This window comes from Oncorhynchus nerka, linkage group LG8, assembly GCF_034236695.1.
Source record: "Oncorhynchus nerka isolate Pitt River linkage group LG8, Oner_Uvic_2.0, whole genome shotgun sequence".
NCBI lineage: Eukaryota > Metazoa > Chordata > Actinopteri > Salmoniformes > Salmonidae > Oncorhynchus > Oncorhynchus nerka.
The window spans coordinates 32,489,712-32,515,419 of NC_088403.1; the positions used below are offsets into that span (position 1 = coordinate 32,489,712).

A 25,708-nucleotide genomic window follows, 5' to 3' on the forward strand; every position below is an offset into this window, starting at 1 on the left:
TGTCTGTACGAGTCCACACTTTACAGTGTTAAATTAACACTGTGCTTAGTGCTGTTACACTTTCTCAGTTAGGGAATTAACACTGTTAGTGTAAAGAAATAACACCTCAATATGTCTTTTTAACAGTAGGAAGTGAATATAGTTTGCATTAATGGAGGTACATTATGCAGTATTTTTAACCGTTACATGAAGAGGTCCGTCCGTACCTCTTGGCAAGCTCACTAGTTTTGGATTAAGGACGTTACAATACTATTTATAAATCTTTAATGCCAAAAGCTGTTACGTTAGCATTTACAAAGACTTTAGGACTGGCGGTGGACATGCGCAAACGTTCAATTAACATAACCATAGACCACTTAAACTGGTACAACACTTCCATTTGCAGGTGGCTAAAAACAAAGAATTGAAAGCCACACCCCCACTAAACCACGCTTCCAATATCATTTTCCAGTGTGCCTTGCCTTTTCGAGTGAACTGTGCATTTCAGGTAAAATAACAACCCAATGTTTATATCACAGGACAAATTAGCTAGCAACACCAAATGAATATAATTGGCTCAGAGTTTGTTTGGATATTTGAGCCTGCGTGTCCTTATCGTGTCTGGTGTGGGGGTACAAAATCAACATGTGCACGACGGCGCACGCTTTCGTCTGGTTTGGTCAGCGTGTTAGGCCATCCAACAGTTGGTATTTTTATTCTCCCACAACCTGCATTCAGAATGACTTACGTTTAGGGACATTGTGATGAGACTACCTAAAACATTGAAACTGGAACAACTGTTTCAGTAATGGGAGCAATAAATCTAACTATCTGATTGGATTAGTTTAGAAAAATGTGATATCTTTGTGTAGCATAAGATTAATCCAATCAATCAATCCCTGTAAATGTAAAAACCGAGATACTAAAAAAAATCCCAAAGATGTGTAGCTGCAGTATAGCGTGCTGGAAAATCTGATGATGGGCTTGGTTTTGATGAGACCGTTTTTCTCTCCACAGAGTAAAACTGACACAATCGCACTCTCACACTCAACACTAGTTATTAACACCAACACTGGAGTTATTTTACACTAGTGTAAAATATCACTCTTACAGTTCATTTAACTCCTGAATCAAACACTAGAAATGTTACTGAAAAATCAACACTAGGTAACACTGGCCAATTTGCTGTGAGCAAATGCACACAAAGTCGTTGCCATGTCCATGCTTGTACAAGGAAGACCTATAACAGCATAAAACAAAAGTATATATAATGGAAAGATTTATGAGCGCATGTTGTGCCCTACATTTTGTGCTTACATCTTTTTGGTTTACATAACAGGTTTGTTCATCTGCAGGAAAAAATCAATAGGTGGTCAATGTGATTATTTCCCAAGGAGAGTAATAATGACAGCTAGGCTACTGATTAATCCCCGTACCAGTTACAGTGAAGAAAATAAGTAACCGCAGCATTTCTGTTCTGGTTTCTCAAATATGATTAAAGAATTTAGGCTACTAATCCTGTTTAATTCTGATTCCTTTGTCGATAAGGGATTAATCCGCAGCATTTTATCCCGACTCAAGTGTTATGCATGCAGAGATCCAGGCGGAAATATTGTCAAAAAGGTCCAAGTTCCTAGAACTCAATAAGATCTCATTCAACGGGAATCAGACTTAATGTATCATATTGTAACAGCACTGTGGCTCTACTAAATTGGTGAATATAATAAGCTCATCCTTGGAGACAGGAGTGCTCTGGAACTGCCCATCTGGTAAAGCAGTCATGAGCTCCAGTCTATGGAGTTCTGTGGTCTGTAGTTAGTCAGATAGAGATTGGATTGGAGGGTAGCTGTAACAGGTTACCATGGTGTGAATCAATTTATGTTTGTCTCTATGATCTTCCTCCTTTGAGAATGACCTTCCAGGCTAGCCAGCATTGCACTCGTGGTGTGCTGGCGTCTCTTCTCCCTCCTGCTCAACAAGTAGAATATTGTTTTTCTTTATTAAAGCCCTGCTGGAAAGGTTTAATTTCATGACTAATCTGAGTAATTCACTCAATGTGGGCCACGGCTTCAAATACAGACTGTTTATCCAGGTCTGTATCAGGACCTGTAAGTAAAGCACTGTAGGCCTTACCAGTGAATTAGTTCTCTTATCGGCTGTTGTTATTGTGTTAATGTTTTGTTCTCTAGGTGAGTCAGAGAGAGAGAGAGAAGCCTTTTGCAATCAACACTAGGCTCTGGTACGCCTGCTGAGTGACACCCTGCAGCTACTTACCGTGTTGTATGCAGCATAGCGCTCTCACATGACTAATGGGGAGGTCTCGCTCTCGCTCCCCGGCCCCATGTCAATTTTCATCAGCTAATGTAAATATCAGATAATGACCATGTTACATCCCAGATAATGGACAAGATAATGAGATAATGATAGAAAGCCTTATTTGATTTCATTAAGGATGCAATATGTGTGGTATTTGGTCACAGAGTGAGGTGGGATGGCTGTAGTGACCCAACAGTAATTGGTTATCAGTCTTTCAGCATTGTGCTTTTCCTCTGAGGTAGGGTGGGTTCACTCTAATTACGGGTTCAAGCAGCGAAGCTGGGTGAAACATTACTGTATTTGTTGCGTTGATTATAAACTCCCTTCTTCTGACGAATTTGTGAATAAAAAGCTCATTCCTGTGAGATCGTCAGGCCCAGGAGGTTGCAACCTTGCATGATGGTTAAAGGGTCACACCCTCTCATGCAATGCCAGGCCAATTATAACAAGCATTTTAAAATGCATATAACAAGCATTATAAAATGCAAATGAATTACTTAAAAATCATACAATGTGATTTTCTGGATTTTTGTTTTAGATTCCGTCTCTCACAGTTGAAGTGTACCTATGATAAAAATTACAGACCTCTACATGCTTTGTAAGTAGGATAACCTGCAAAATCGGCAGTGTATCAAATACTTGTTCTCCCCACTGTATATTGTAGCTCATCCCAGAATGATGTGTCCAATTTGTTCTGATGGTTACACTGCAGGGCCAAAGCTTGATCCCCAGCATGGCTGCTTGCAGCTACAGTATATTTCTATCTGGATTGGATCATTTGAGTGTGATGAGGGGAAGCTATTTACTATTCATAAGGTTGTAGGCTCTGAGAGACAGGGAAGGGGGAGAAGGAGGGGAGAGTGTGGGAGAGAGAAAGAGGGGGAAATGGATGAGATAAAGAGAGTGTCTGTGCGAGTGAGTGAGTGTTAGAGAGAGATCGAGAGAGAGAGGTGGGTGGGTGCTCTGGACAGGTTGCGTCTAGATCACATAGTTCTCTCATGTATAAGGCTCTTTGGTTGAATGAATGATTCATCAATACATTCCTGGAAGTAGGAGCAAGATTCTAGGACTTAGGCATCTCCCCTTTTAGATTTTGTTGTTGTTGTTGCCCAAAGTGTGTCAAATCTCAATATATAGTCTTAATCTATGATATTCTACTAAAACCATTTGTTTTTCTAATAAAATACTGTTTTATTTATTTATTGCCCGTGGACTGCAGTCCTAAAAACTCTTCAAACTGATTTAATCCACTGGCCTTCCTAGCCTTCGGACTGGAGCAATGCTGCTGCAAACACACTTATTTTCTGGATAGGAAGAGATCTGGGTCACATGCTTGAATTATCTATTTGCAGGGTTGCATGCATCAATGCCAAGAAATTTCATTAGGGGAACTTTGCCCAAGGAAAACGAGAGCCATCTGTGTAGGATGGAGCCGGTGGCCAGGGAGAGAGGGACAACAGAGAACGGAGGCAGCTCCTCTACGAGGGAGCAACGCTCCTCCTGCTCCAGCCTCAAGGTACGATCAGAATCTCTAGGCCTCCCTCTGCTGCTCTCTGATTCTCTTTGCCTCTGACTTTCTCTGACTCGCTTAAGGGCTCTATTCAATCCGTATTACGGAAGTTCAGTGTTACAGCGCGATTTAAATATAAAGGCCATGTTCCCGCATCAGCCGAGACTGCATTCATGTCGGCGCAATTGGAAATATCCTTTACATTTTAATCACGCAATTGGTACCACTTCAGCCATACAGATTGAATGGAGTCCTATCTCTCCTCTACTCTCTGCCTCCTTCCCCCTCTCCACCTCTCCTCTCTGCATGCCTCCTCTCCTGTTAAGGTTAGCATTTAGTGGGGGGGGGTAAAGCTGATCCTATAGGGCAACTTCTACCTGGAACTTTCTCTAGGTATACTATATCTATTGTGGCAGGAAGAGCAGCCACACTGAACTCTGTCACCTGACAAGGGATGTTCCAGCTCATTTGACCAAGTGAGTCAGTGAGACCATGTGTGGATGTTACATGTTTCTCCTACCCTGTTAGCTAACCATGTTGTTTAATGTCATTAGGCCTCGATAGCCTTTCTTTCCGATTTGGGATGGGACTTTTCCATGGCATGCAGAACCAGGCGAAAAAGAGAGAGGAGGGGTGGCTCTGTAAAGGTTGGATTGTAGACAACAGGCCATGGTATTTAGCCTGCTGTAGTGATGCAATCCCCAAAACAAGCACTCCAAATTAGTCAGACCCTGCACAGGAAGTGAGTTGTTCTGGACTGCAGGTGCTGAATGGTTGGCAATATATTTGAAGTAGTACAGCGTATGGACGAGATGCCCACGGAATGACCCAACCTTAGACCCCAGAAGAGCAACCAGAAGCAACTTTGGCAAGGTTGGGTAGGAGTCGGTGCTTGAGGTAGATGGTGTCCGTGAAAGGAGGCAGGGACTAGAAAATAGGGCTTGAGTTAATGCATGTTCTGAGAAATGAGCATGTTTTGTGCTCTCCTGATGTTGATGTCAGAGCGGATGTAGGAATGAGAGGCTTGAGAGGACCAGCGTGCGAGGAGTTGTATGGTCTGGGATGCTATGTTGAAGTTGCCATGGATGCGGCTCCGACATGGAAGGATAAGTCCTGAGAATTGATCGGCAGGATAGCCATACAGTGATAGTATTTGTCTCAGATGGGAATGGAACCAGATTTGGTGATGAACAGTGAATCGGAGGGAGAGGCATGTTGAGATTGTCTGAGCTGTTGGAAGTAAGTGAGTGGTTGGTAAGGGCTGAGGGTAGATGTTAGCCGGATCAGGTACACTGTTGTGGTTCTGTCAAAATGATTGGTTTATTGTGTTTGATGTTAAAGGTATATTTGTCAAGGACGGGGATGTCTGACATGCTGAGAAGGGATGTAGGTAGAAAATGTAGGATGTAAACTCCTAACGTCGCAGGAAGTGAAAAATAAACCTCAATCCCAGCGTAGAGAGACTGCGAAAGAGACTTAACTTAATCTCAGCATCTGGATGCAGTCAGACAGGATGTCAATGGTGATTGGCTGGTGATGAGGGCGGGCGGTGGCTGCAAGATCAGTTGGCACGCAACTGGCTGAGATGTGGGAGTTCATGGCGGGAAAGTGAGGCACTGCTGGGGTGGCAGTCACGGGACCAGTGGTGAAGAGAAGTTGTCATGGGCAGAGGGGGTGAGCCACCACTGGAGTGCTGAAGGCAAACTTAGTAACCAGGTCACAGAGGAGGAAGCCAAGGCCGAGCATTGTCCAGAGGAAGGAAGAGGGGGTGGAGTGGAGCAGAGACAGTGCGCAGAATGTCTCAGGGGCCTCTGGTGTCGGGGCAGACGGGATACCGGCAGGGTGGGATGAACAACCGCGGAGACCGCTAGCGATGGACACCTGTGGTGAAGAGGCGCCCGTAGACCTGTCAAGAGTCCCCGAGTATGTGCTGACATATCACTGCAGGAGCCTGGAGGCAGTGGCAATCAAAAGCAGGCAATGGCATTCGTAGATTGATCCAAATCCTAGCGGCGAGAAGGGTGAGCAGAGCAGATGACGACTTTGTAATTACAAGAAGGCCAGGGAGGCAGCCGGAGGGACCTTAAGTGGGGAGTGGTCGGCAGAGAGTGGGTGAGCCTTTGCTGGAGCAGCATTCATAGGGCTGAACGGACCTGAGCTGAGGAGAGGTCCTCACTTGCAGAGAGAGGGGGAGAGACGCTGCCGTGGTCACGTGGCAGGCGGGACCTTGTAGGATCTACTGGAGAAGTGAGGAAAAGACTGGATGCAAATTGAATTCAAATCAAATCAAATCAAATTTATTTATATAGCCCTTCGTACATCAGCTGATATCTCAAAGTGCTGTACAGAAACCCAGCCTAAAACCCCAAACAGCAAGCAATGCAGGTGTAGAAGCACGGTGGCTAGGAAAAACTCCCTAGAAAGGCCAAAACCTAGGAAGAAACCTAGAGAGGAACCAGGCTATGTGGGGTGGCCAGTCCTCTTCTGGCTGTGCCGGGTGGAGATTATAACAGAACATGGCCAAGATGTTCAAATGTTCATAAATGACCAGCATGCTCGAATAATAATAAGGCAGAACAGTTGAAACTGGAGCAGCAGCATGGCCAGGTGGACTGGGGACAGCAAGGAGTCATCATGTCAGGTAGTCCTGGGGCATGGTCCTAGGGCTCAGGTCCTCCGAGAGAGAGAAAGAAAGAGAGAAGGAGAGAATTAGAGAACGCACACTTAGATTCACACAGGACACCGAATAGGACAGGAGAAGTACTCCAGATATAACAAACTGACCCCAGCCCCCCGACACATAAACTACTGCAGCATAAATACTGGAGGCTGAGACAGGAGGGGTCAGGAGACACTGTGAATTGAAGTGGAGGGTGTTGGGTGGAGGAAGAACCAGGTCTGCCGTCAAGAGGGAATGGAGAGCAAGAGGGCAGGGCTGAGCTGCGGACAGCAGTGAAAACTGGAACATTGAGGCAATCGGCTCACTGAACTGAGAGGTCACAGCTGTGAGGAATAGGGGCAAATGCCACAGCTGGAGGAGCAGGAGCAGAAGGCACATATAGCTGGCTGAGCAGGTGTCGCTGGCAAAGAAGGTGAGGCACTGCAAGGGTAGCGGTCACAGAACGAGTGGGACCAGAGGCGAAGATGGAGTTTGTCACTGGTGGAGAGGGAGGGTGTGTCACTGTGGGAGAAACAGTCATGCGCTGGCTGGCCCTGAGGTGGAGAGAGGTCGTCACTGGCAGAGAGAGGGGGTGAGCCACTGCTGTAGCAGTGGAAAAGGGGCCAGCTGGACCTGAGAGTGGGAGAGCTAATAGTGGCTGTAGCCGGGAGGCCAGAGCGGTCGGCAGTGTAGACTGGAACCGTGAGACAGTCGGTTCACTAACTGGGACAGCGTCGCAGCTGGGATGTCCAAGCGCCAAAACACTGTGGTGGCGGTGAGCACAAAACTGGCTGAGTAGGTGGGAATGTGAGGTTGTTGGGGGAGGAGACACTATGGTGTGGGCAGAGAGCAGGTTGTGTCGGATGCCAAGTCATAATCTGAGGCTGGGAGAGAAGCCAGGTCCGGAGCTGGTTAAGGGGCTTAGGTCGAAGTCTTTGAGGCTTGATCTGAGGCTTGGAAGCCTAGTTGGTGATCTTGGGGATGTCATCATGGTGGCCCTCGGGTGCGTGGTGTCATCATGTGGTAGCAACATGGGTGGAGGTGGTTGTGGGGGCACGAGGGAGAAAGCAACATAAGTCCGAACAATCATGGCTGGACGGACACCATGCAATAACATTTCTAGAGTTAGAAGGCCGGTCTGCACGATGATAAGATGTGGCCAATATGGTGAATTTGCAACGAATTGTTGCAATATGATACTGTGTGGCTTGCCGTCACATGGACTGTGGCACAATAAAGATTGGCAAGCAGCTTTTATCAATTACTCTTAAGGTGAATGGAAATTAAGAATGTATACAATTGAAAATGAATTACTGTACCAGCGGTGATTGAATAGCCAGGACTCAGAATTGGTTGGCGGCACGGCCTCACGGATCCACCAAGGAGTGGGGTATGTGGCTGGGAGATAAGCTGGTATGTTTGGAAAAGCAGGGCCGTGGATATTTGGAAAATGTGCTCGGGAGAGCACACTGGGAATGGGCTGCGGAGCTGGCCAGCTTGGCGGAGAGAAAATGTTGTAAAAGCAGGCAGCTTGCTGGTCCATGATCAAATCAAATGTTATTGGGCACGTGCCGAATACAACAGGTGTAGACCTTACCATGAAGTGCTTACTAACAAGCTCTTAATAAACTCTTACACGGAAACCAAACCGGCTGCGCACGTGCGCCATTGTGTATAAATGTATTTTGTCCCCCCACACCAAACGCGATCAAGACACGCAGGTTAAAATATCAAAACAAACTATGACAGGTCGAAAAGCATTAAACATTTATGGCTTGCACTTACTAGCTTATTTGTCCTATTTAGATAGCTTGTTGTTGCTAGCTATTTTGTCCTGGGATATAAACATTGAGTTGTTATTTTACCAGAAATGCACAAGGTCCTCTACTCCGACAATTAATCCACACATAAAACGGTCAACCGAATCCTTTCTAGTAATCTCTCCTCATTCTTGGCTTTGGTGATTGGCATCAAAACCTTCATAGTATTACCACAACGACCAACAACATAGTTCGTCTTTCAATCACCCACGTGGGTATAACCAATGAGGAGATGGCACGTGGGTATCTCCTTCTATAAACCAATGAGGAGATGGGTGAGGCAGGATTTGCACCGCGATCTGCGTCACAAATAGAACTGACTTCTACTTTAGCCGTTGGCAACGCAGACGCTCGTTGACGAGCACAAGCAGTGTGTGTGTAATAATTGAATAATATTAGATTTCTAAATGTATTTCTGCGCGAGCGTTGGTGTAGTCAGGGTGGTGTAGTCAGGGTATTAGGGATAGCCCCCTTTTTTTCAATTTTTGCCTAAAATGACATGCCCAAATCCAACTGACTGTAGCTCAGGCCCTGAAGCAAGGATATGCATAATCTTGGTACCATTTTAAAGGAAACACTTAGAAATTTGTGGAAATGTGAATTGAATGTAGGAGAATATAACACAATAGATCTGGTAGAATAAAATACAAAGAATAAAACAATGTTTTTTTTTCTCTAGCACCATCTGTAATTCTGATGGTGTCCACAAGAGAGCAGCAGTGTATGTGCAAAATTTCAGACTGATAACTTGAAGTATGAGCAAGTTAAATGACATTTAGTGTGAAGTCACCCAGGTACATTTGGGCAAATCGTGAAGGATGCATTCACATTGAAATTACATTTTTCTACAAGAATATCGTCAAATCTGTATACTTGGACTTAGATTTAGCTTTTACAGTATTAGTAGCCATATTGTAAACATACAGTTTTTATAACTTCATAACTCTCCCTATTCTTGCCATTTTTGTCCAAAAGGAAAAGGCTTGTTGTTGCACAAGGTTAGCAGCAAAATTGTGCGACAGATACGGGATTTCTCAGATTAGTGCTTATTTGACAAAGTTACAGTCAATCAAGTAAAAACTGCCCGCATCATCGGCACGCCATGAAGGCATCGCTCTCTGACCAACTTTGGTGTCCTATAGGATATACTACACTCCTAATGATATAGTGAAGTCTGGTTACGTTCTAGGATCTCTGAGGAATAAATACGGACGTAATTTGACTGGTTGAAACAACGTTTAGGGTTAGATTTTCACAGATTAATTTCTTTGCAAATTGAATGAGTGGAAATACAAAATCGATCGTGCATGCTATTTGGAACTTTTTAGGATATTACATTTTTATCTAACAAAACGACACTTCATGTTACCTCTGGGACCCTTTAGAAGATAAACCAGAGCAAGATTTCAGAATATAAATACACATTTCACCTTTAGAGGTGAATTTATCAATCCTATCGCGGTGAAAAAAGTGTTTCGTTAGGAGCTCTCCTCAAACAATAGCATGGCATTTTTTTCACAGTAATAGCTTTTGTAAATTGGACAGTGCAGTTATATTAACAAGAATTTAAGCTTTCAGCCGATATAAGACACTTATATTTACCAACATTTGTTGTTTCTCTAAAATCTGCGATCGTGACACATGGCGCTGCATGATTTACAACTGTCTCGTTGACGGGACGCCTATCCCTACCAACAATGCAGTTAACTTCTTGCGTCGAGCCATCCCGGATCCAGGATCGTGACTACAGCCTCAAGGCCATTACCATAACGCAACGTTAACTATTCATGAAAATCGCAAATGAAATGAAATCAATATGCTAGCTCTCAAGCTTAGCCTTTTGTTAACAACACTGTCATCTCAGATTTTCAAAATATGTTTCTCAACCATAGCAAAACAAGCATTTGTGTAACATTATTGATAGCCTAGCATAGGATTATGCCTGACATTCAGCATGCAACATTTTCACAAAAACCAGAAAAGCATTCAAATAAAATAATTTACCTTTGAAGAACTTCAGATGTTTTCAATGAGGAGACTCTCAGTTAGATAGCAAATATTCAGTTTTTACAAAAATATTATTTGTGTTGACAAATCGCTCCGTTTTCTTCATCACGTTTGGGTAAGAAAAAAAACGGAAAATTAAGTTATTAAAACGCAAACTTTTTCCAAATTAACTCCATAATATCGACAGAAACATGGCAAACCGATGTTTAGAATCAATCCTCAAGGTGTTTTTCACATATCTATCGACGATAAATCCTTCGTGGCAGTTGACTTTCTCTTCTGAAGAAATGGAACGCGCATGGACCGAGAGATTACGCAATAATTTCGACATAGGACACCGGGCGGACACCTGGTAAATGTAGTCTCTTATGGTCAATCTTCCAATGATATGCCTACAAATACGTCACAATGCTGCAGACACCTTGGAGAAACGACACAAAGGGCAAGCTCATTCCTGGCGCATTCACAGCCATATAAGGAGACATTGGAACACAGCGCCTTCAGAATCTGGGGCATTTCCTGTATGAAACTTCATCTTGGTTTCGCCTGTAGCATTAGTTCTGGGGCACTCACAGATAATATCTTTGCAGTTTTGGAAACGTCAGAGTGTTTTCTTTCCAAAGCTGTCAATTGCATGCATAGTCGAGCATCTTTTCGTGACAAAATATCTTGTTTAAAACGGGAACGTTTTTTTATCCAAAAATTAAATGACCACCCCTATCTCGAAGAAATTAAGAAAATAGAGTTAAGAAATGTTTGACTAAATAAACAAAAATATACGAAATAAAAAAGTAACACAATAAAATAACAATAACGAGGCTATATAGAGGGGTGCCGAGTCAATGTGCGGGGCTACAGGTTAGTCAAGGTAGTTTGTACATGTAGTTAGGGGTAAAGTGACTATGCATACTGTAATTGCTGGACTATTAAGCGCACCTGAATAGAAACCGCACCAACTGATTAAAAAAAATATATGTATTTTGTACATAAATACGCCGCACATGTCTATAAGCCGCAGGTGCCTACCGGTACATTGAAACAAAATAACTTTACACAGCCTTTAAACGAAACACGGCTTGTAACAAAAATAAATAGGCTTTAACGAAATACGGCGTGTAACAAAAATAAATAGGCTTTAACGAAACACGGCTTGTAACAAAAATTAAACAGCAGCCTACCAGTAAAGTCATTGGTCACTATCTTCCTCCTCCTGTGCACTGAAACCACTGAAGTCATCTCCTTCGGTGTCGGAGATGAATAGCCTCAGAATTGCTTCATCCGATGTTGGATCGTTTTCATTGTCGCTCTCGTCACTTTCATCCGGAGGCAAATTCCCAGCTGAACTGCCCTCAACAACACGCAGCAGTCCAGCCTTTCGAAACCCGTTGATGATAGTGGATTGTTTGACAATGCTCCACGCTGTCAGCACCCACTGGCAGACTTGACCATAAGTGGCTCTTCGCATGCGGCCCGTTTTAGTGAAGGATTTCTCCCCACTTGTCATCCAAGCCTCCCACTGAACACGGAGCGCCACCTTAAATGCACGATTTACACTGATGTCCAGTGGCTGCAAATACTTTGTTGTGCCCCCAGGAACCACAGCTGGAATTGAGTTTGTCCTCTTGATGGCTTCTTTCACAGAATCTGTTATGTGGGCCCTCATGCTGTCCAACACGAGCAATGCCTTGTTCTTGTGAAAGAATCCTCCCGGTCGCTTGCCGTAACACTCCGTATGCCATTCATGCATTAGGCCTTCCGTCATCCATCCTTTCTTGTTGACTTTCATAACAATTCCTCTCGGGAATGCTTCTTTTGGCGTCGTCATGCGTTTAAAAATCAACATCGGTGGAAGCTTTTCTCCCGATGCGGTGCAGCTCAGAACACAGGTGAAGTGCCTTTTCTCCCGATGCGGTGCAGCTCAGAACACAGGTGAAGTGCCTTTTCTCCCGATGCGGTGCAGCTCAGAACACAGGTGAAGTGCGTTTTTTTCATGCCCAGTTGTTTTCAGCGTGACGGATGATTCGCCTTATCTGTTGACAGTCCGAGTGAGAGGCAGGTCAAACGTCAGAGGAACCTCATCCATATTTATGATGTCGTGCGGGCCGATGGAATGCTCCTCTATCTTTGCATCAGTGAATTTGCGGAAGTTTGAAACTTTTTCCTCTTAGTCGGGAGGGAGCTGCTGACACAGACTCGTCTGTACCCTGATGGACAGGCCCTTACGTCTCATAAATCTTAGACACCACGATGGTCCACCTCTAAAATCCTCAAACTTCATTGCGGTGGCAATTGTTTTGGCTTTCAGTCGGATCTGCACAGTTGAAACACCTCGGCCGTCTGCTCTCTGTGTGTTGACCCAGTCTTCAAGCTCATTTTCTAGTTCGGGCCATCTGCTTTTCTTCCCTCTGAAAGCTTTTGTCGTCTTTTTGCACTGAGTCAGTTCCTCACGCTGCTGTTTCCAACGTCTTATCATTGACTCATTAAGGCCAAGCTCCCGTGCAACAGCTCTATTCCCTTTTCCAACAGCCAGATCGATCGCCTTCAACTTGAAAGCTGCATCATATGCATATGTCCGTGTCTTTGCCATGATGAGGGTGACAACATGACTACCGTAATCAGAATGATGGGAAGTTTGAGCGCGCTCAATTTACGTCACATTATGTGACGGTGCTCAGTTCTTTGGCGGCATGAATCTTGTGAAAGCGGGAAAAATCCATAAATTAGCCGCGTCATTGTATAAACCGCGAGGTTCAAAGCGCGGGAAAAAAGTAGCGGCTTATAGTCCAGCAATTACGGTAGATAAAACAGCAAGTAGCAGCAGTGTAAAAACAAAAACAAAGGAGTGGGGGGGTCAATGCAAATAGTCCAGCTGGCCATTTGATTAATTGTTCAGCAGTCTTATGTCTAGAAGCTGTTAAGGAGCCTATTGGACCTAGATTTGGCACTTTTAAAAATTGTACCTTTAATTAACTAGGCAAGTCAGTTAAAAAGAAATTTTTATTTACAACGACAGCCTCGGAACAGTGGGTTAACTGCCTTCTTCAGGGGCAGAATGACAGATTTTTACCTTGTCAGCTTGGGGATTCGATCCAGCAACCTTTCGGTTACTGGCCTAATGCTCTAACCACTAGGCTACCTGCCTTACTGCTTGCTGTGCGGTAGCAGCGAGAGCAGCCCTTTTCCTTTTTTAATAATAATAATTGGTTACTTTTTACCCCTTTTTCTCCCCAAATTCATGATATCCAATTGGTAGTTAGTCTTGTCCCGTCGCTGTAACTCCCATACGGACTCAGAAGAGGCGATGGTCAAGAGCCATGCGTCCTCCGAAACACGACCCTGCCAAGCCACACTGTTTCTTGACACACTGCTAGCTTAATCCAGAAGCCAGCCGCACCAATGTGTCGGAGGAAACACGGTACAGCTGGCGACCGAAGTCAGCATGCATGCGCCCTGCCGCCACAAGGAGTCCCTAGAGCGCAATGGGACAAGGACATTCCAGCTGGCCAAACCCTTACTAACCCGAATGACCCTGCGAATTGGGTCTAGCGTTTCTGGGATGATGGTGTTGATGTGAGCAATGACCAGCCTTATAAAGCACTTCATGGCTACCGAGTGCTACGGGGGGTAGTCATCTAGGCAGGTTACCTTCGCTTTCTTGGGCACAGTGGTCTGCTGGAAACATGTAGGTATTACAGACTCGGTCAGGGAGAGGTTGAAAATGTCCATGAAGATATTTGCCAGTTGGTCCGCGCATGGTCTGAGTGCACATCTTGGTAATTTGTCTCTTGGCATTCTCTCATCCAGCTTCATAAGGTAGTCACCTGGAATGCATTTCAAGTAACAGGTGCGCCTTGTTAAAAGTCCATTTGTAGATTTTCTTTCCTTCTTAATGCGTTTGAGTCAATCAGTTGTATTGTGACAAGGTAGGGGTGGTAAACAGAAGATAGCCCTATTTGGTAAAAGACAAAGTTCATATTATGGCAAGAACAGCTCAAATAAGCAAATAGAAACGACAGTCTATCATTACTTGAAGACATGAAGGTCAGTCAATCCGGAAAATGTCAAGAACTTTGAACGTTTCTTCAAGTGCAGTCACAGAAACCATCAAGCACTATGATAAAACTGGCTCTCATGAGGAACACCACAGGAAAGGAAGATCCAGAGTTACCTCTGCTGTAGAGGATAAGTTCATTATAGCTACCAGCCTCAGAATTTGCGATCCAAATAAATGCTTCACAGACTTCAAGTAACAGATACATCTCAACATCAACTGTTCAGAGGAGACTGCATGAATCAGGCCGTCATGGTCAAATTGCTGCAAAGAAACCACAACTAAGGGACACCAATAAGATGAAGAGATTTTCTTGGGCCAAGAAACACGAGCAATGGACATTAGACTGGTGGAAATCTGTCATTTGGTCTGATGAGTCCAAATGTGAGATTTATTTTGAATTCAAGGCACGTTTAACCAGTATGGCTATCATCTGGTTTGTGCTTAGTGGGACTATAATTTGTGTTTCAACTGGACAATGTCCCAACGCACCTCCATGCTGTGGAAGGGCTATTTGACCACGAAGGAGAGTGATGGAATGCTGCATCAGATGACCTGGCCTCCACAATCACCCGACCTCCAACAAATTGAGATGAGTTCGACCGCAGAGTGAAGGAAAAGCAGCCAACAAGTGCTCAGCATATGTGGGAAATCCTTCAAGACTGTGAAGCTGGTTGAGAGAATGTCAAGTGTGCAAAGCTGTCATCAAGGCAAAGAATCTCAAATATGAAATATATTTTGATTTGTTTAACACTTGTTTGGTTACTACATGATTCCATATCTGTTATTTAATAGTTTTGATGTCTTCACTATTATTCTACAATGTAGAAAATAGTAAATATAATTGAAAAACCCTTGAATGAGTAAGTGTGTCCAAACTTTTGACTGGTACTGTAAGTATTCAGACCCGTTGCTATGAGATGAAACATTTAGCTCTTGTTTCCATTGATCATCCTTGAGATGTTTCATCAACTTGATTGGAGTCCACCTCTGGTAAATTCAATTGATTGAACATTATTTGGAAAGGCACACTGTTGACAGTGCATGTCAGAGCTAAAACCAAGCCATGAGGTCGAAGGAATTATCTGTAGAATTGCGAGGCAGGATTGCGTCGAGGCACAGATCTGGGGAAGGGTACCAAAAAATATCAGCTGTATTGAAGGTCCCCAAGAACACGGTGGCCTCCATCATTCTTAAATGGAATAAGTTTGGAACTCTTCCTAGAGCTGGCTTCCCGGCCAAAATGAGCAATCGGGGGAGAAGGGCCTTGGTCAGTGAGGTGACCAAGAACCTGATGGTCACACTGACAGAGCTCTAGTTCCTCTGTGGAGATGGGAGAACCTTGCAGAAAGACAACCATCTCTGCAGCACTCCACAAATCAGGCCTTTATGATAGAGTTGCCAGACGGAAGCCACTCCTCAGTGAAAGGCACATGACAGCCCGCTTGGAGTTTGCCAAAAGGCACTTAAAGACTCTCAGACCTTGAGAAACAAGATTATCTGGTCTGATGAAACCAAGATTGAACTCTGGCCTGAATGCCAAGCGTGACATCTGGAGGAAACCTGGTACAATCCCAACTGTGAAGAATGGTATTGGCAGCATCATGCTTTGGAAATGTTTCTCAGCGGCAGGGACTGGAAGACTAATTAGGATCGAGGGAAAGATGAACCGAGCAAAGTACAGAGATCCTTGATGAAAACCTGTTCCAGAGCGCTCAGGACTTTAGACTGGGGTGAAGGTTCACCTTCCAACAGGACAACGACCGTAAGCATACAGCCAAGACAATGCAGTATTGGCTCCTGGACAAGTCTCTGAATGTCCTTCAGAGGCCCAGCCAGAGCCCGGATTTAATTCCAATCGAACATCTCTGGAGAGACTTGAAAGTAGCTGTGCAGCAACTTGAGAGAATGTGAATGCGCAGGTCTTGGCCATAGTGGAGTTTGGAGTGTGACTGTTTGAGGTTGTGGACAGGTGTCTTTTATACTGATAACAAGTTCAAACAGGTGCCATTAATACAGGTAACAAGTGGAGGACAGAGGAGCCTCTTAAAGAAGACGTTACAGGTCTGTGAGAGCCAGAAATCTTGCTTGTCTGTAGGTGACCAAATACTTATTTTCCATCATAATTTGCAAATAAATTCATTAAAAATCCTACAATGTGATTTTCTGGATTTTTTTCTTCTCATTTTGTCTGTCATAGTTGAAGTGTACCTATGATGAAAATTACAGGCCTCTCTCATCTTTTTAAGTGGGATAACTTGCACAATTGGTGGCTGACTAAATACTTTTTTGCCCCACTGTATATGGGAATCATAAATGTTACTGGTAAAATAACAATCATGCAGCAGCCCTCTCTTTTGCCTGGCTAGCTAGCCATTGTAACGACCCTGGGTTTATAAGCGCGGAAATCGACTCTGCCGTTCGAGCATGCTTTTGCGGCACAGTCGATAGCGCGCCGGACCTCTGGCTAGAAGGTTGAGGGTTCGAGACCTGCTCCTTGCTGTTTCAGGGGGAGGAATATACAAGGCAGTGAATATAACCCCCAAAAATTGTGTACCGTAAAATGTGCAGTTTTGTCACACAACAGAATGCGACGGATGTCTCAAGTTTTGAGGGAGCGTGCAATTGGCATGGTGACTGCAGGAATGTCCGCCAGAGAATTGAATGTTAATTTATCTACCATAAGCCACCTCCAATGTCATTTTATAGAATTTAGCAGTATGTCCAACCGGCCTCACAACCGCAGACCACGTGTATGGCATTGTGTGGGCGGGTGGTTTTCTGATGTCAATGTTGTGAACAGAGTGCGCCATTGTGGTGGTGTGGGGTTATGGTATGGGCAGGCATAAGCTACAGATCAACTCAGAGTCATGAGTCCCTATGGCTGAAGTCAGAGTCCTGGTCCAAGTGTTCAAGTCTGAGCCACTGGGTCCACATTAACTCAAAATAAAGTTATTTACCCAGTCAGATATAGCGTAGTGGACAGAAAAATGTAGCAGTGGTATTATGGGTCTTGTCCTTTGAACAGTAGCCTAAGGGCTAGAATCAAGCCATTTTCTCTCAGGAAAAGAGGGAGACTACATTTGGCTACAGAACCTGTATATGAAATGCAGTGTGGAAGTGGGAGGGTTGAGCAATACTACAAATTCAAAGAGCCTACTTTTCTATAGCCTACTCAAGGGAGAGAACATATAGTTATACTGTTGTTTTACTATTAAACTCAATGCTGCTATTGATTTTTTATTTCATAAAGCAGTGTGTGTTTCTTAACCAGGCAAAGGGTAGCTAAATAGAAGGCTGGTGGTGACTGGTTATCTAAAGTGAAGCAAGAGAGTCACCTGCGCCTTGTGTATAAATGGAGCCGGAGCGGAGCCTGTCTGCACTTCTGCATCGCTTTCTCCCCAGCAGCTCACCAGCTTGATGTAGGCTGTGTTTGCTGGGTGTGACACATCCTTCCCACTGCTTAACAGAACTGAGCATCTGTGCTGCTAATATTAATTGTGATTATTATTGAAAAGCTCTCAATCTCTCCAAAAACTCTTATCCAGTCCACACTTAGTAGCCAGATGTTAGTCACAGAGATAATTTTGTCTCGTTTTAGTAAACTGAAATGAAAAATCATTTTAGTTTACTTCTAGTTTTTCTGGCTCTATTTAGTCAGTTATTGTCTCGTCAACTGGCACTGAAAAATAGGTGTTTGATGAATATTTTTGTCACTATTTTAGTTGACGAAATTAACACTGAGTCTTCAACCTATTTTGAAACCCCATCCCACAGCTTTATAGCAAACCAATTGGCAGCCAGGGGTAGCAATTTGTTTTTTTTTAAATCAAGGAGTGGGCCTTGTAATCGCCTAAAAATGTCCTTTCCCCTGACACAAAGGATTTGTATCCAGAGATCAGAGAGTAGCAGCTTGTTATTCTTCAGGATTAAAGCTACATGAAACAATGGTGTCTAAGCCTCTTAAAATAAGACTGTTTGTTAAAGTATGTTCAAAGTTGAAAAAGGTCAGTTTCTCAGGATTGTTAGTTAGCCCGCCGGTGTGGCTCACGGTTCTATGGTGTTGGTTTGAACTGTAATGCTATGATAAATAAATATCACAATATTCTATTCGTTAGCATATTGTCGTACTGTTTCCACTGGTATTGGTAGACGATTTAACAGGAAAGTATGTGACTCGAATGAGTACTTTCTGGTACACAATGGGCCTCAGGATATCGTCACGGTATTTTTGTGCATTCAAATTGCCATCGCTAAAATGCTATTTTGATCATTGTCCATAACTTATGCCTGCCCATACCATAACTCCACAGCTACCATGAGGCACTCTGTTCACAATATTGACAGCAGAAAAAACGCTCCCTCACACGACGCCATACACATGGTCTGTGGTTGTGAGGCCGGTGGAACATACTGCCAAATTCTCTAAACTGACGTTGGTAGAGAAATGAATATTAAATTCTCTAGCAACAGCTCTGGTGGACATTCCTGCAGTCAGCATGCCGATTGAACACTCACTCAAAACTTTAGACATCTCTGGCATTGTGTTGTGTGACCAAACTGAACATTTTAGAGTGGCCTTTTATTGTCCCCAGCACAAGGTGCATCTGTGTAATTATCATGATGTTAAATCAGCTTCTTGATATGCCACACGTGTCAGGTGGATGGATTATCTTGACAAAGGAGAAATGCTCACGAATGTAAACAGATTTATGCACAGAATTTGAGAAAAATAAGCTTTTTGTGCTTATGGACAATTTCTAAGATATTTTATTTCAGCTTATAAACAATGGACCAACATGTTGCGTTTATATTTGTGTACCGTGTAGTTTCCCGGGCTAGTCTTTGATGTGGAAAAGCCCATGGGAATGTGGACGTGCCGCTGTGAGAAGACAAACCTACTCATTGTGAGAGATTAGGTGTTGCTAGTTGTGAGTGGCCCAGAGTGGGAAGACTGATGCAATGAATGCTAGAGCTCATCTTTCCTAGCATAGACCCCAATCTGTCTGTGCTATCTTGCCAACACCTTGTCACTAATTGTCACGCCAAACATGTTTGGCACAACAGTTCCATAAGGAGAACAGAAACAGACTGAGACCTACACTGGATTCTTCACTCTTTTTGGTTCCAGGTAAAAGCCTTTTGGGTTCCAGGTAGAACCATTTTGGGTTCCATAAAGAACCCGTGTTGGTTCCAGGTAGAACCCTTTCGGGTTCTAGGAAAAAAAAATTGGGATCTGTGTAGGTTATCGTATGGGGACAGCCGAAGATCCTTTTTAGGTTCTATATAGCACCTTTTCCCCCCTAAGACTGAAGGCCAATCTATAAGGTATAAGTTCCTTCTCCTAGTCAAAACCAATCCTTTCTTCATCAGTTGCTAGGGTTGAGTCACCGTTCTCTCACATAAGGAGCCGTCTTAAGTCTGACGTAGACTCTTAATCCTCTCTTTGTCCCTGTCTTCCTCAATACCCTGTAGTTACAGATACACTTTGCCTTCCCTATCAGCCTCCATTTTCCTTTCCCTCTTCTATCCTCCTCTCTGTGCTTCTATGATGTAGGCCTAGTTAGAATATTAAATAGGAAATGTGATAGCAGGAGCTAAAATAGGCTAATGAGTCAATGAAAAGTACAGCCATGGTGTACATCAGAGCAACACAAGGGTAACTCTCTCTCTGACAATGAAACTCTGGATACAATCCGAGTACAATCTGATATGTATTAATTATTAATAAGCAATATCCCCCCCCCATCCCCTTTCATTTATCTCTCACTTTCTGCCACCTCCCTCTCCTTTCTTCCTCCCCTCGTGCTCTTCAGATGTTCCTTGTGGCCCTATCGTTTGCCTACTTTGCCAAGGCCTTGTCTGGCAGCTACATGAAGAGCACAATAACCCAGCTGGAGAGGCGCTTTGACATCCCCAGTTACCTAACAGGTGTCATCGACGGGAGCTTTGAGATGGGTAAGTAAAGTGTCTGCGTCACAGGTTCCCATCCCCCTGTCCTCACCTCGTCCTCACCCCCAGGGCTATTTTGGGCTTCCGTTCTATCCATGTTGTTGTGAAAGAGAAGAGATGTGAATGAATGAATGGGTCACCAAGGCCTTCTAGGAAGTCATCAGCGCCTCATTTATCAAATGTGTGTGTGTGCACAAAAAAACTCTAAACCTTGTATGCTCCAGATTTCCCACAAAGGTTGGTATTTATCCATCTTGCGGGAAAGTGTGCGTATCTCCAAGTACAGCTCAGGCCATTTGTACGCACAACTTCTAGTGGTTGATCAGTTGTATTGCAAGCAAATATTGTTCTTATGGGGGAAATGGTGTTTGATGCATGGGAATAATAAAAACATTATCATGTGGGCCTAATGATAAAACGGATGCATTTGCTGTCGGTAAGAAGATTGCATAGCAGCATGTAGCTTAATATAATTATTGTATAAGCCTAAATCATAATCATATTGTAGGGCGTCTCTCCTTTTCTGACATGAATGGTTTATTCCCGCTACAGAACAATATTAGACTACCATTTATCTATCGTTCATTCAATAGCGCACCATGCTCAAAAGTGTATATAGAACGGTAGCCTACTTAAAATATTTGACATTAGAGGTAGGCCACAGTAATGCTGTGAGGTAAGAGGGCGACGTCATAGTCTATTTAATCTCAGAGTCTATTCTAAGGCAAGAGATCTAAACACCATAATTTACTGATAAACAAGATATCAAACCACAATTTGTCTTTTGATTAGAAGTGTTGGCTGAAGAATTTACTTTTAAATTGTTTGAATAGACAATCAATCTTGCAGAATGTGCGGCCAGTGTTTGGCACTCGCTATAGCATGCATTTTTTTGGTTTAAAAGTCACTGAAATACATTCTGCCTGCACCTCTACAGAAATCTTATCAAACTTACCATTGTGCCTTCTTTGAGAAACTGTCAAATCAAAGTTTATTAGTTACGTACACATATTTGCAGATTTACATTTACATTTAAGTCATTTAGCAGACGCTCTTATCCAGATGTTATCGCATGTGCAGTGAAATGCTTATGTTTCTAGCCCCCAAAAAACTAGAAATGAAGAAATATCAGATGAGCAATAAGTACTGCATTTTTTTTGCCATACTGCCCTACGCTCAGCTTGGCAACAAAAACAATAAGATCAGCTTGTGGCTTCCATCAATGTAATTGTCTGCCTAATTTCCAATCCCCCATATATTGTTTGGGTAATGTATATAATATATATATATTTTTAAATACAGTACCAGTCAAAAGTTTGGACACACCTACTCATTCCAGGGTTTTTCCTTATTTTTACTATTTAAAATAATAGTGAAGACATCAAAACTATGAAATAACACATATGGAATCATGTAGTAACCAAAAAAGTGTTAAACAATATAATATCCCATCCTTCACCCTCAATCTATCTCTGAAGACCATCCAGTTTTTTCTATTTAACATATATTTTCCAATATATGGCCGTTTCACAAAAGTACGGAACCTATGTACATTTTACGGACAAAGTATATTTTACATTCGTTATCTTTTTTTTCCCCCACTCTTCCGCTCGCCTCAAGAGCCTTTCTGTGTAGAGTAGATGGAAACCGGGAGAAGCCTGCTGTAGGATTCGCTGTGTGCCTCTTGCCATGGCTCCAATGCCCCCAACCACAGGGAGAGAGAAAAGTGCTGAAGCATCTCAGGAGAGCTCCATAGACTAGCCTCAAAGTCCTTTCTGTATTTAACCACTCTCTAATAGCAGGATGTACTCTGAGCCTCTTGACCTGTTAAAACCATAGAGACGTTTCCCTTTTGGGAAACCCTTAGCAACAAACAAAGCAGTTATTCTAGTCCACACAGTATTCTAAATGGATGAAGGAAAAAATCAACACATTTACAGTCAGAGATCATCAGTTCAGGTGTTTTCAGCATAATAGCACAATCAAAACAGTTATTTTCCTTAAGCAGTATTTTAAACTAACGAAGGGGCACAATGACACTTCAACTATCTGGCATTTCCAAGTGCTAGGTTTGCCTTAGTCAGAGAACAGTTATTTCTGGAGTTCAGAAGTTCAGGCATTCTACAGCAGGTTTCTGAAGTGGTACTTCCCAAATCCAGCACCCTTGGAGAATAGCCAACTCACTCCTCTTAATAATGAGAGCGGCTGGAGGTCCTTAAGGAATGGACGTCATCCATCCATCCTTGAGAAACAACAATTGGTTCCATCATGAAATGGCTGCTTTTCGTTTACCTCATTAAAGTTTTTATTGCCCACCACTCTCCTCCACTACCCACATTTTCTCTCCCCCCCTGTGTTTCCCTCTCTCAACCTCCCCCTTTCTCACTCACTCACTCACTCACTCACTCACTCACTCACTCACTCACTCACTCACACCACCCCCCTCTCTCTCTCACTCTACCCCAACCCTCCTCTCTCTCTATCCAGGCCACGGCACAGTCATTCAATTGGCCCTTGGTCATTCGATTTGGAGGGTTCTTCTTTTCTTATGATTCAATTTGTAAGCATTACCAACAGAGTGAATGTGAAAATGGATTCCAAGTGGTCACCCTATAAGTAAAAGGAGGGCTGTGTTGGTTACATTGCCTACTTTGCCATTTTCTCTTTATTAAACGGGCCATAACTTTAAAACTAGCAGAGATCCAACTCTGGAACTTTGATATGCCCGTAGAGTACAGACCCCTTGACATTTTCCACATTTTGTTATATTACAGCCTTATTCTAAAATGTATTAAATAAAAAAAAGATTAGTCAGGATCGAGGCAAAGGTGAACTGAGCAAAGTACAGAGAGATCCTTGATGAAAACCTGCTCCAGAGTGCTCAGGACCTCAGACTGGGGCGAAGGTTCACCTTCCAACATGACAACGACCCTAAGCACACAGCCAAGACAATGCAGGAGTGGCTTCTGGACAAGTCTCTGAATGTCCTTGAGTGGCCCAGCCAGAGCCCGGACTTGAACCTGATTGAACATCTCTGGAGAGACCAGAAAATAGCTGTGCAGCATTGCTCCCCATTCAACCTGAAAGAACTTGAGAGGATATGCAAAGAAGAATGGGAGAAACTCCCCAAATACAGGCGTGTCAAGCTTGTAGTGTCATACCCAAGAAGAATCGATTCTGTAATCGCTGCCAAAGGTGTGTGAACAAAGTACTGAGTAAAATATAGTTTTTGCTTTGCCATTATGGGGTATTGTGTGTAGTTTGATGGGGAAAAAGACAATTTAATACATTTTAGAATAAGGCTGTAACCTAACAAAATGTGGGAAAAGTCAATGGATCTGAATTCTTTCCAAATGCACTGTATATTATTTTAAACAATATATTGGAACATTTGTATATTGAAATCAGAATACTACTCATATTACAGAGCAAGCGGTAAAGCTTCACACGGCACCAATTTTTGCTTTTTAACATCTACAGTCTTAAGGGAGGCTAAAATGTCAGAAATATACCAACTTTGATGAATTATTTCTAAATGATGCTTTTAGATACAAATGTCAAATATATGTCAACAATGTCCTTTTTTTGTCTGGGTTTCATGAGTAATCACTCTATAGGGGGAATTAGGAAACCAACGGTGCCACTATGTTGAAACTCACCATGGCAACACACTTACATCAATGAGAGGAATTAGGCATTGTGATTGAGAATGAATTCAAGCAGACCATTGTGTCAGCGCTGGGGTCAGTTCCATGTCAACTCGACAATTCAAGAATCCATTCAGGAATGGAATCGAAATAGAGTTGTTAACAGAAAAACTCTTATGTGAAAATACATTTTACTTTTCCAATTTGTGAATTGAATCTCGATTCATCAGATTTGTCAATTTGAGAATTGAAATGGCAACTTAGAACACACTAATTCTGTGTCTGTCTGTCCCCCTACCAGGTAACCTGTTGGTGATAGCATTCGTGAGTTACTTTGGTGCAAAGCTGCATCGGCCCAAGATCATAGCAATGGGCTGTGTACTGATGTCAGTGGGAACATTCATCATCGCTCTGCCACACTTCCTCATCGGACGGTGAGGTTTTACTGACTTTTATTTTGAAGGAGGATTAACTTGCAATGCTTGGGTTTCCAGCTTCCTTTTCAAATCAAATTTAGCAGATGTTATTGCGGGTGTAGCAATTTGCTTTTTTGAATGCACTTGTGGTACAGTAAGCTAAAGCTTATCTGGATATGTGTGTAAGCGCGTGCGTGTGTGTGTGTATTCTGTTCTGAATCACGTTTCCAGTGATCCTCTATTTAAAGGAAATGTTCAGTCTACAGTGCATTCGGAAAGTATTCAGACGCAAGTATTCAGGATACACCTGAGCTCAGTTTCGAGTCTCATAGCAAAAGGTCTGAATACTATGTAAATGTGTTATTTCAGTCCCAAAAAATGTTGCAAAGATTTCTAAAAACCTGTTTTGCTTTGTCATTATGGGATAATGTATGTAGATTGATATATAAGGCTGTAAAATAACCACATTTGGGAAAGGTCAAGGAGTCTAAATACTTTCTGAATGCACTGTATTTCTGTGTGTTTGGACAAAGTCTGGTAAAGGACAGATATCACTGTGACTCTGTAGTGATATGCTAATATACTGAATTTTGCACATATCTTATATATTGTGTACCATCATTTGTGAGATGAAGCATTGTTGTGTGTTATCATGCGTTCTCATTAGCTTGGCTTGGTCATGAAAGTTTGATCAGTCCAAATGTTTTATCCCTCCCACAAGATGGGAACATGTGGAATCTTAAAGAATATATGCTGCACTGTCTCTTTTTACTGAATGCCAAGAGAAGTTTTACTATATGCATTTTTACAGCTGTGGGATGTTTTTCTGAAAAACACTTCAGTCGTCAATTGTTTGTATTTTACAGGTGAAGCCAAAAAAGCTTCTTCATTAAGTATTGTGTGTAACATGATGCGCTTGAATGTATAAAACGGTGTTTCCTAAATGTTTCATTGCATATCCAAAGCACTCATGTTCTGCTTTGTCTCTGTCCTCTCTAACTGTATAACGTGGTGCTTTCTCCCCTCCCTTCGCTAAACAGTCGCATTGGTGTTTTGTACGCAGCTATAAGTTCGAAACGTCAATCCGATCGTCAGTGAATTCAACCAATAACCTCTCTCCATGTCCAGCGCGCCTGTTGTCACCCTCGTCGCAAGCTTCGGGTGACCCGCTTTCTGAGGCACCAAGCACAGGGACAGGTGTGTCACACACACACACACACACACACACACACACAGACAAGCTCATGTGCATACATGCATTCAACCATGCAAACACAAACCAACGCACACACACATGTACTCATGGACACGCGCATTCACACGCTCACACACACACACACACACACACACA

General features: G+C 43.1%; 1 protein-coding gene across 2 annotated transcripts in view; it reads left to right on the forward strand.

Moving 5' to 3' along the window:
• The window catches only part of LOC115133144 (solute carrier organic anion transporter family member 1C1-like), a 60,937-nt gene that overhangs the window by 3,889 nt on the left and 31,340 nt on the right, over window positions 1–25,708 (forward strand). For both annotated transcript variants that reach the window (XM_029666080.2, XM_029666081.2), the window contains exons 2-5: window positions 3,648–3,811; window positions 20,159–20,300; window positions 24,243–24,375; window positions 25,421–25,554. In XM_029666080.2, coding sequence (XP_029521940.2) covers window positions 3,662–3,811; window positions 20,159–20,300; window positions 24,243–24,375; window positions 25,421–25,554 — 559 coding nt within the window. In that variant the 5' untranslated portion in view covers window positions 3,648–3,661. The remainder of the gene's footprint in view (window positions 1–3,647; window positions 3,812–20,158; window positions 20,301–24,242; window positions 24,376–25,420; window positions 25,555–25,708) is intronic.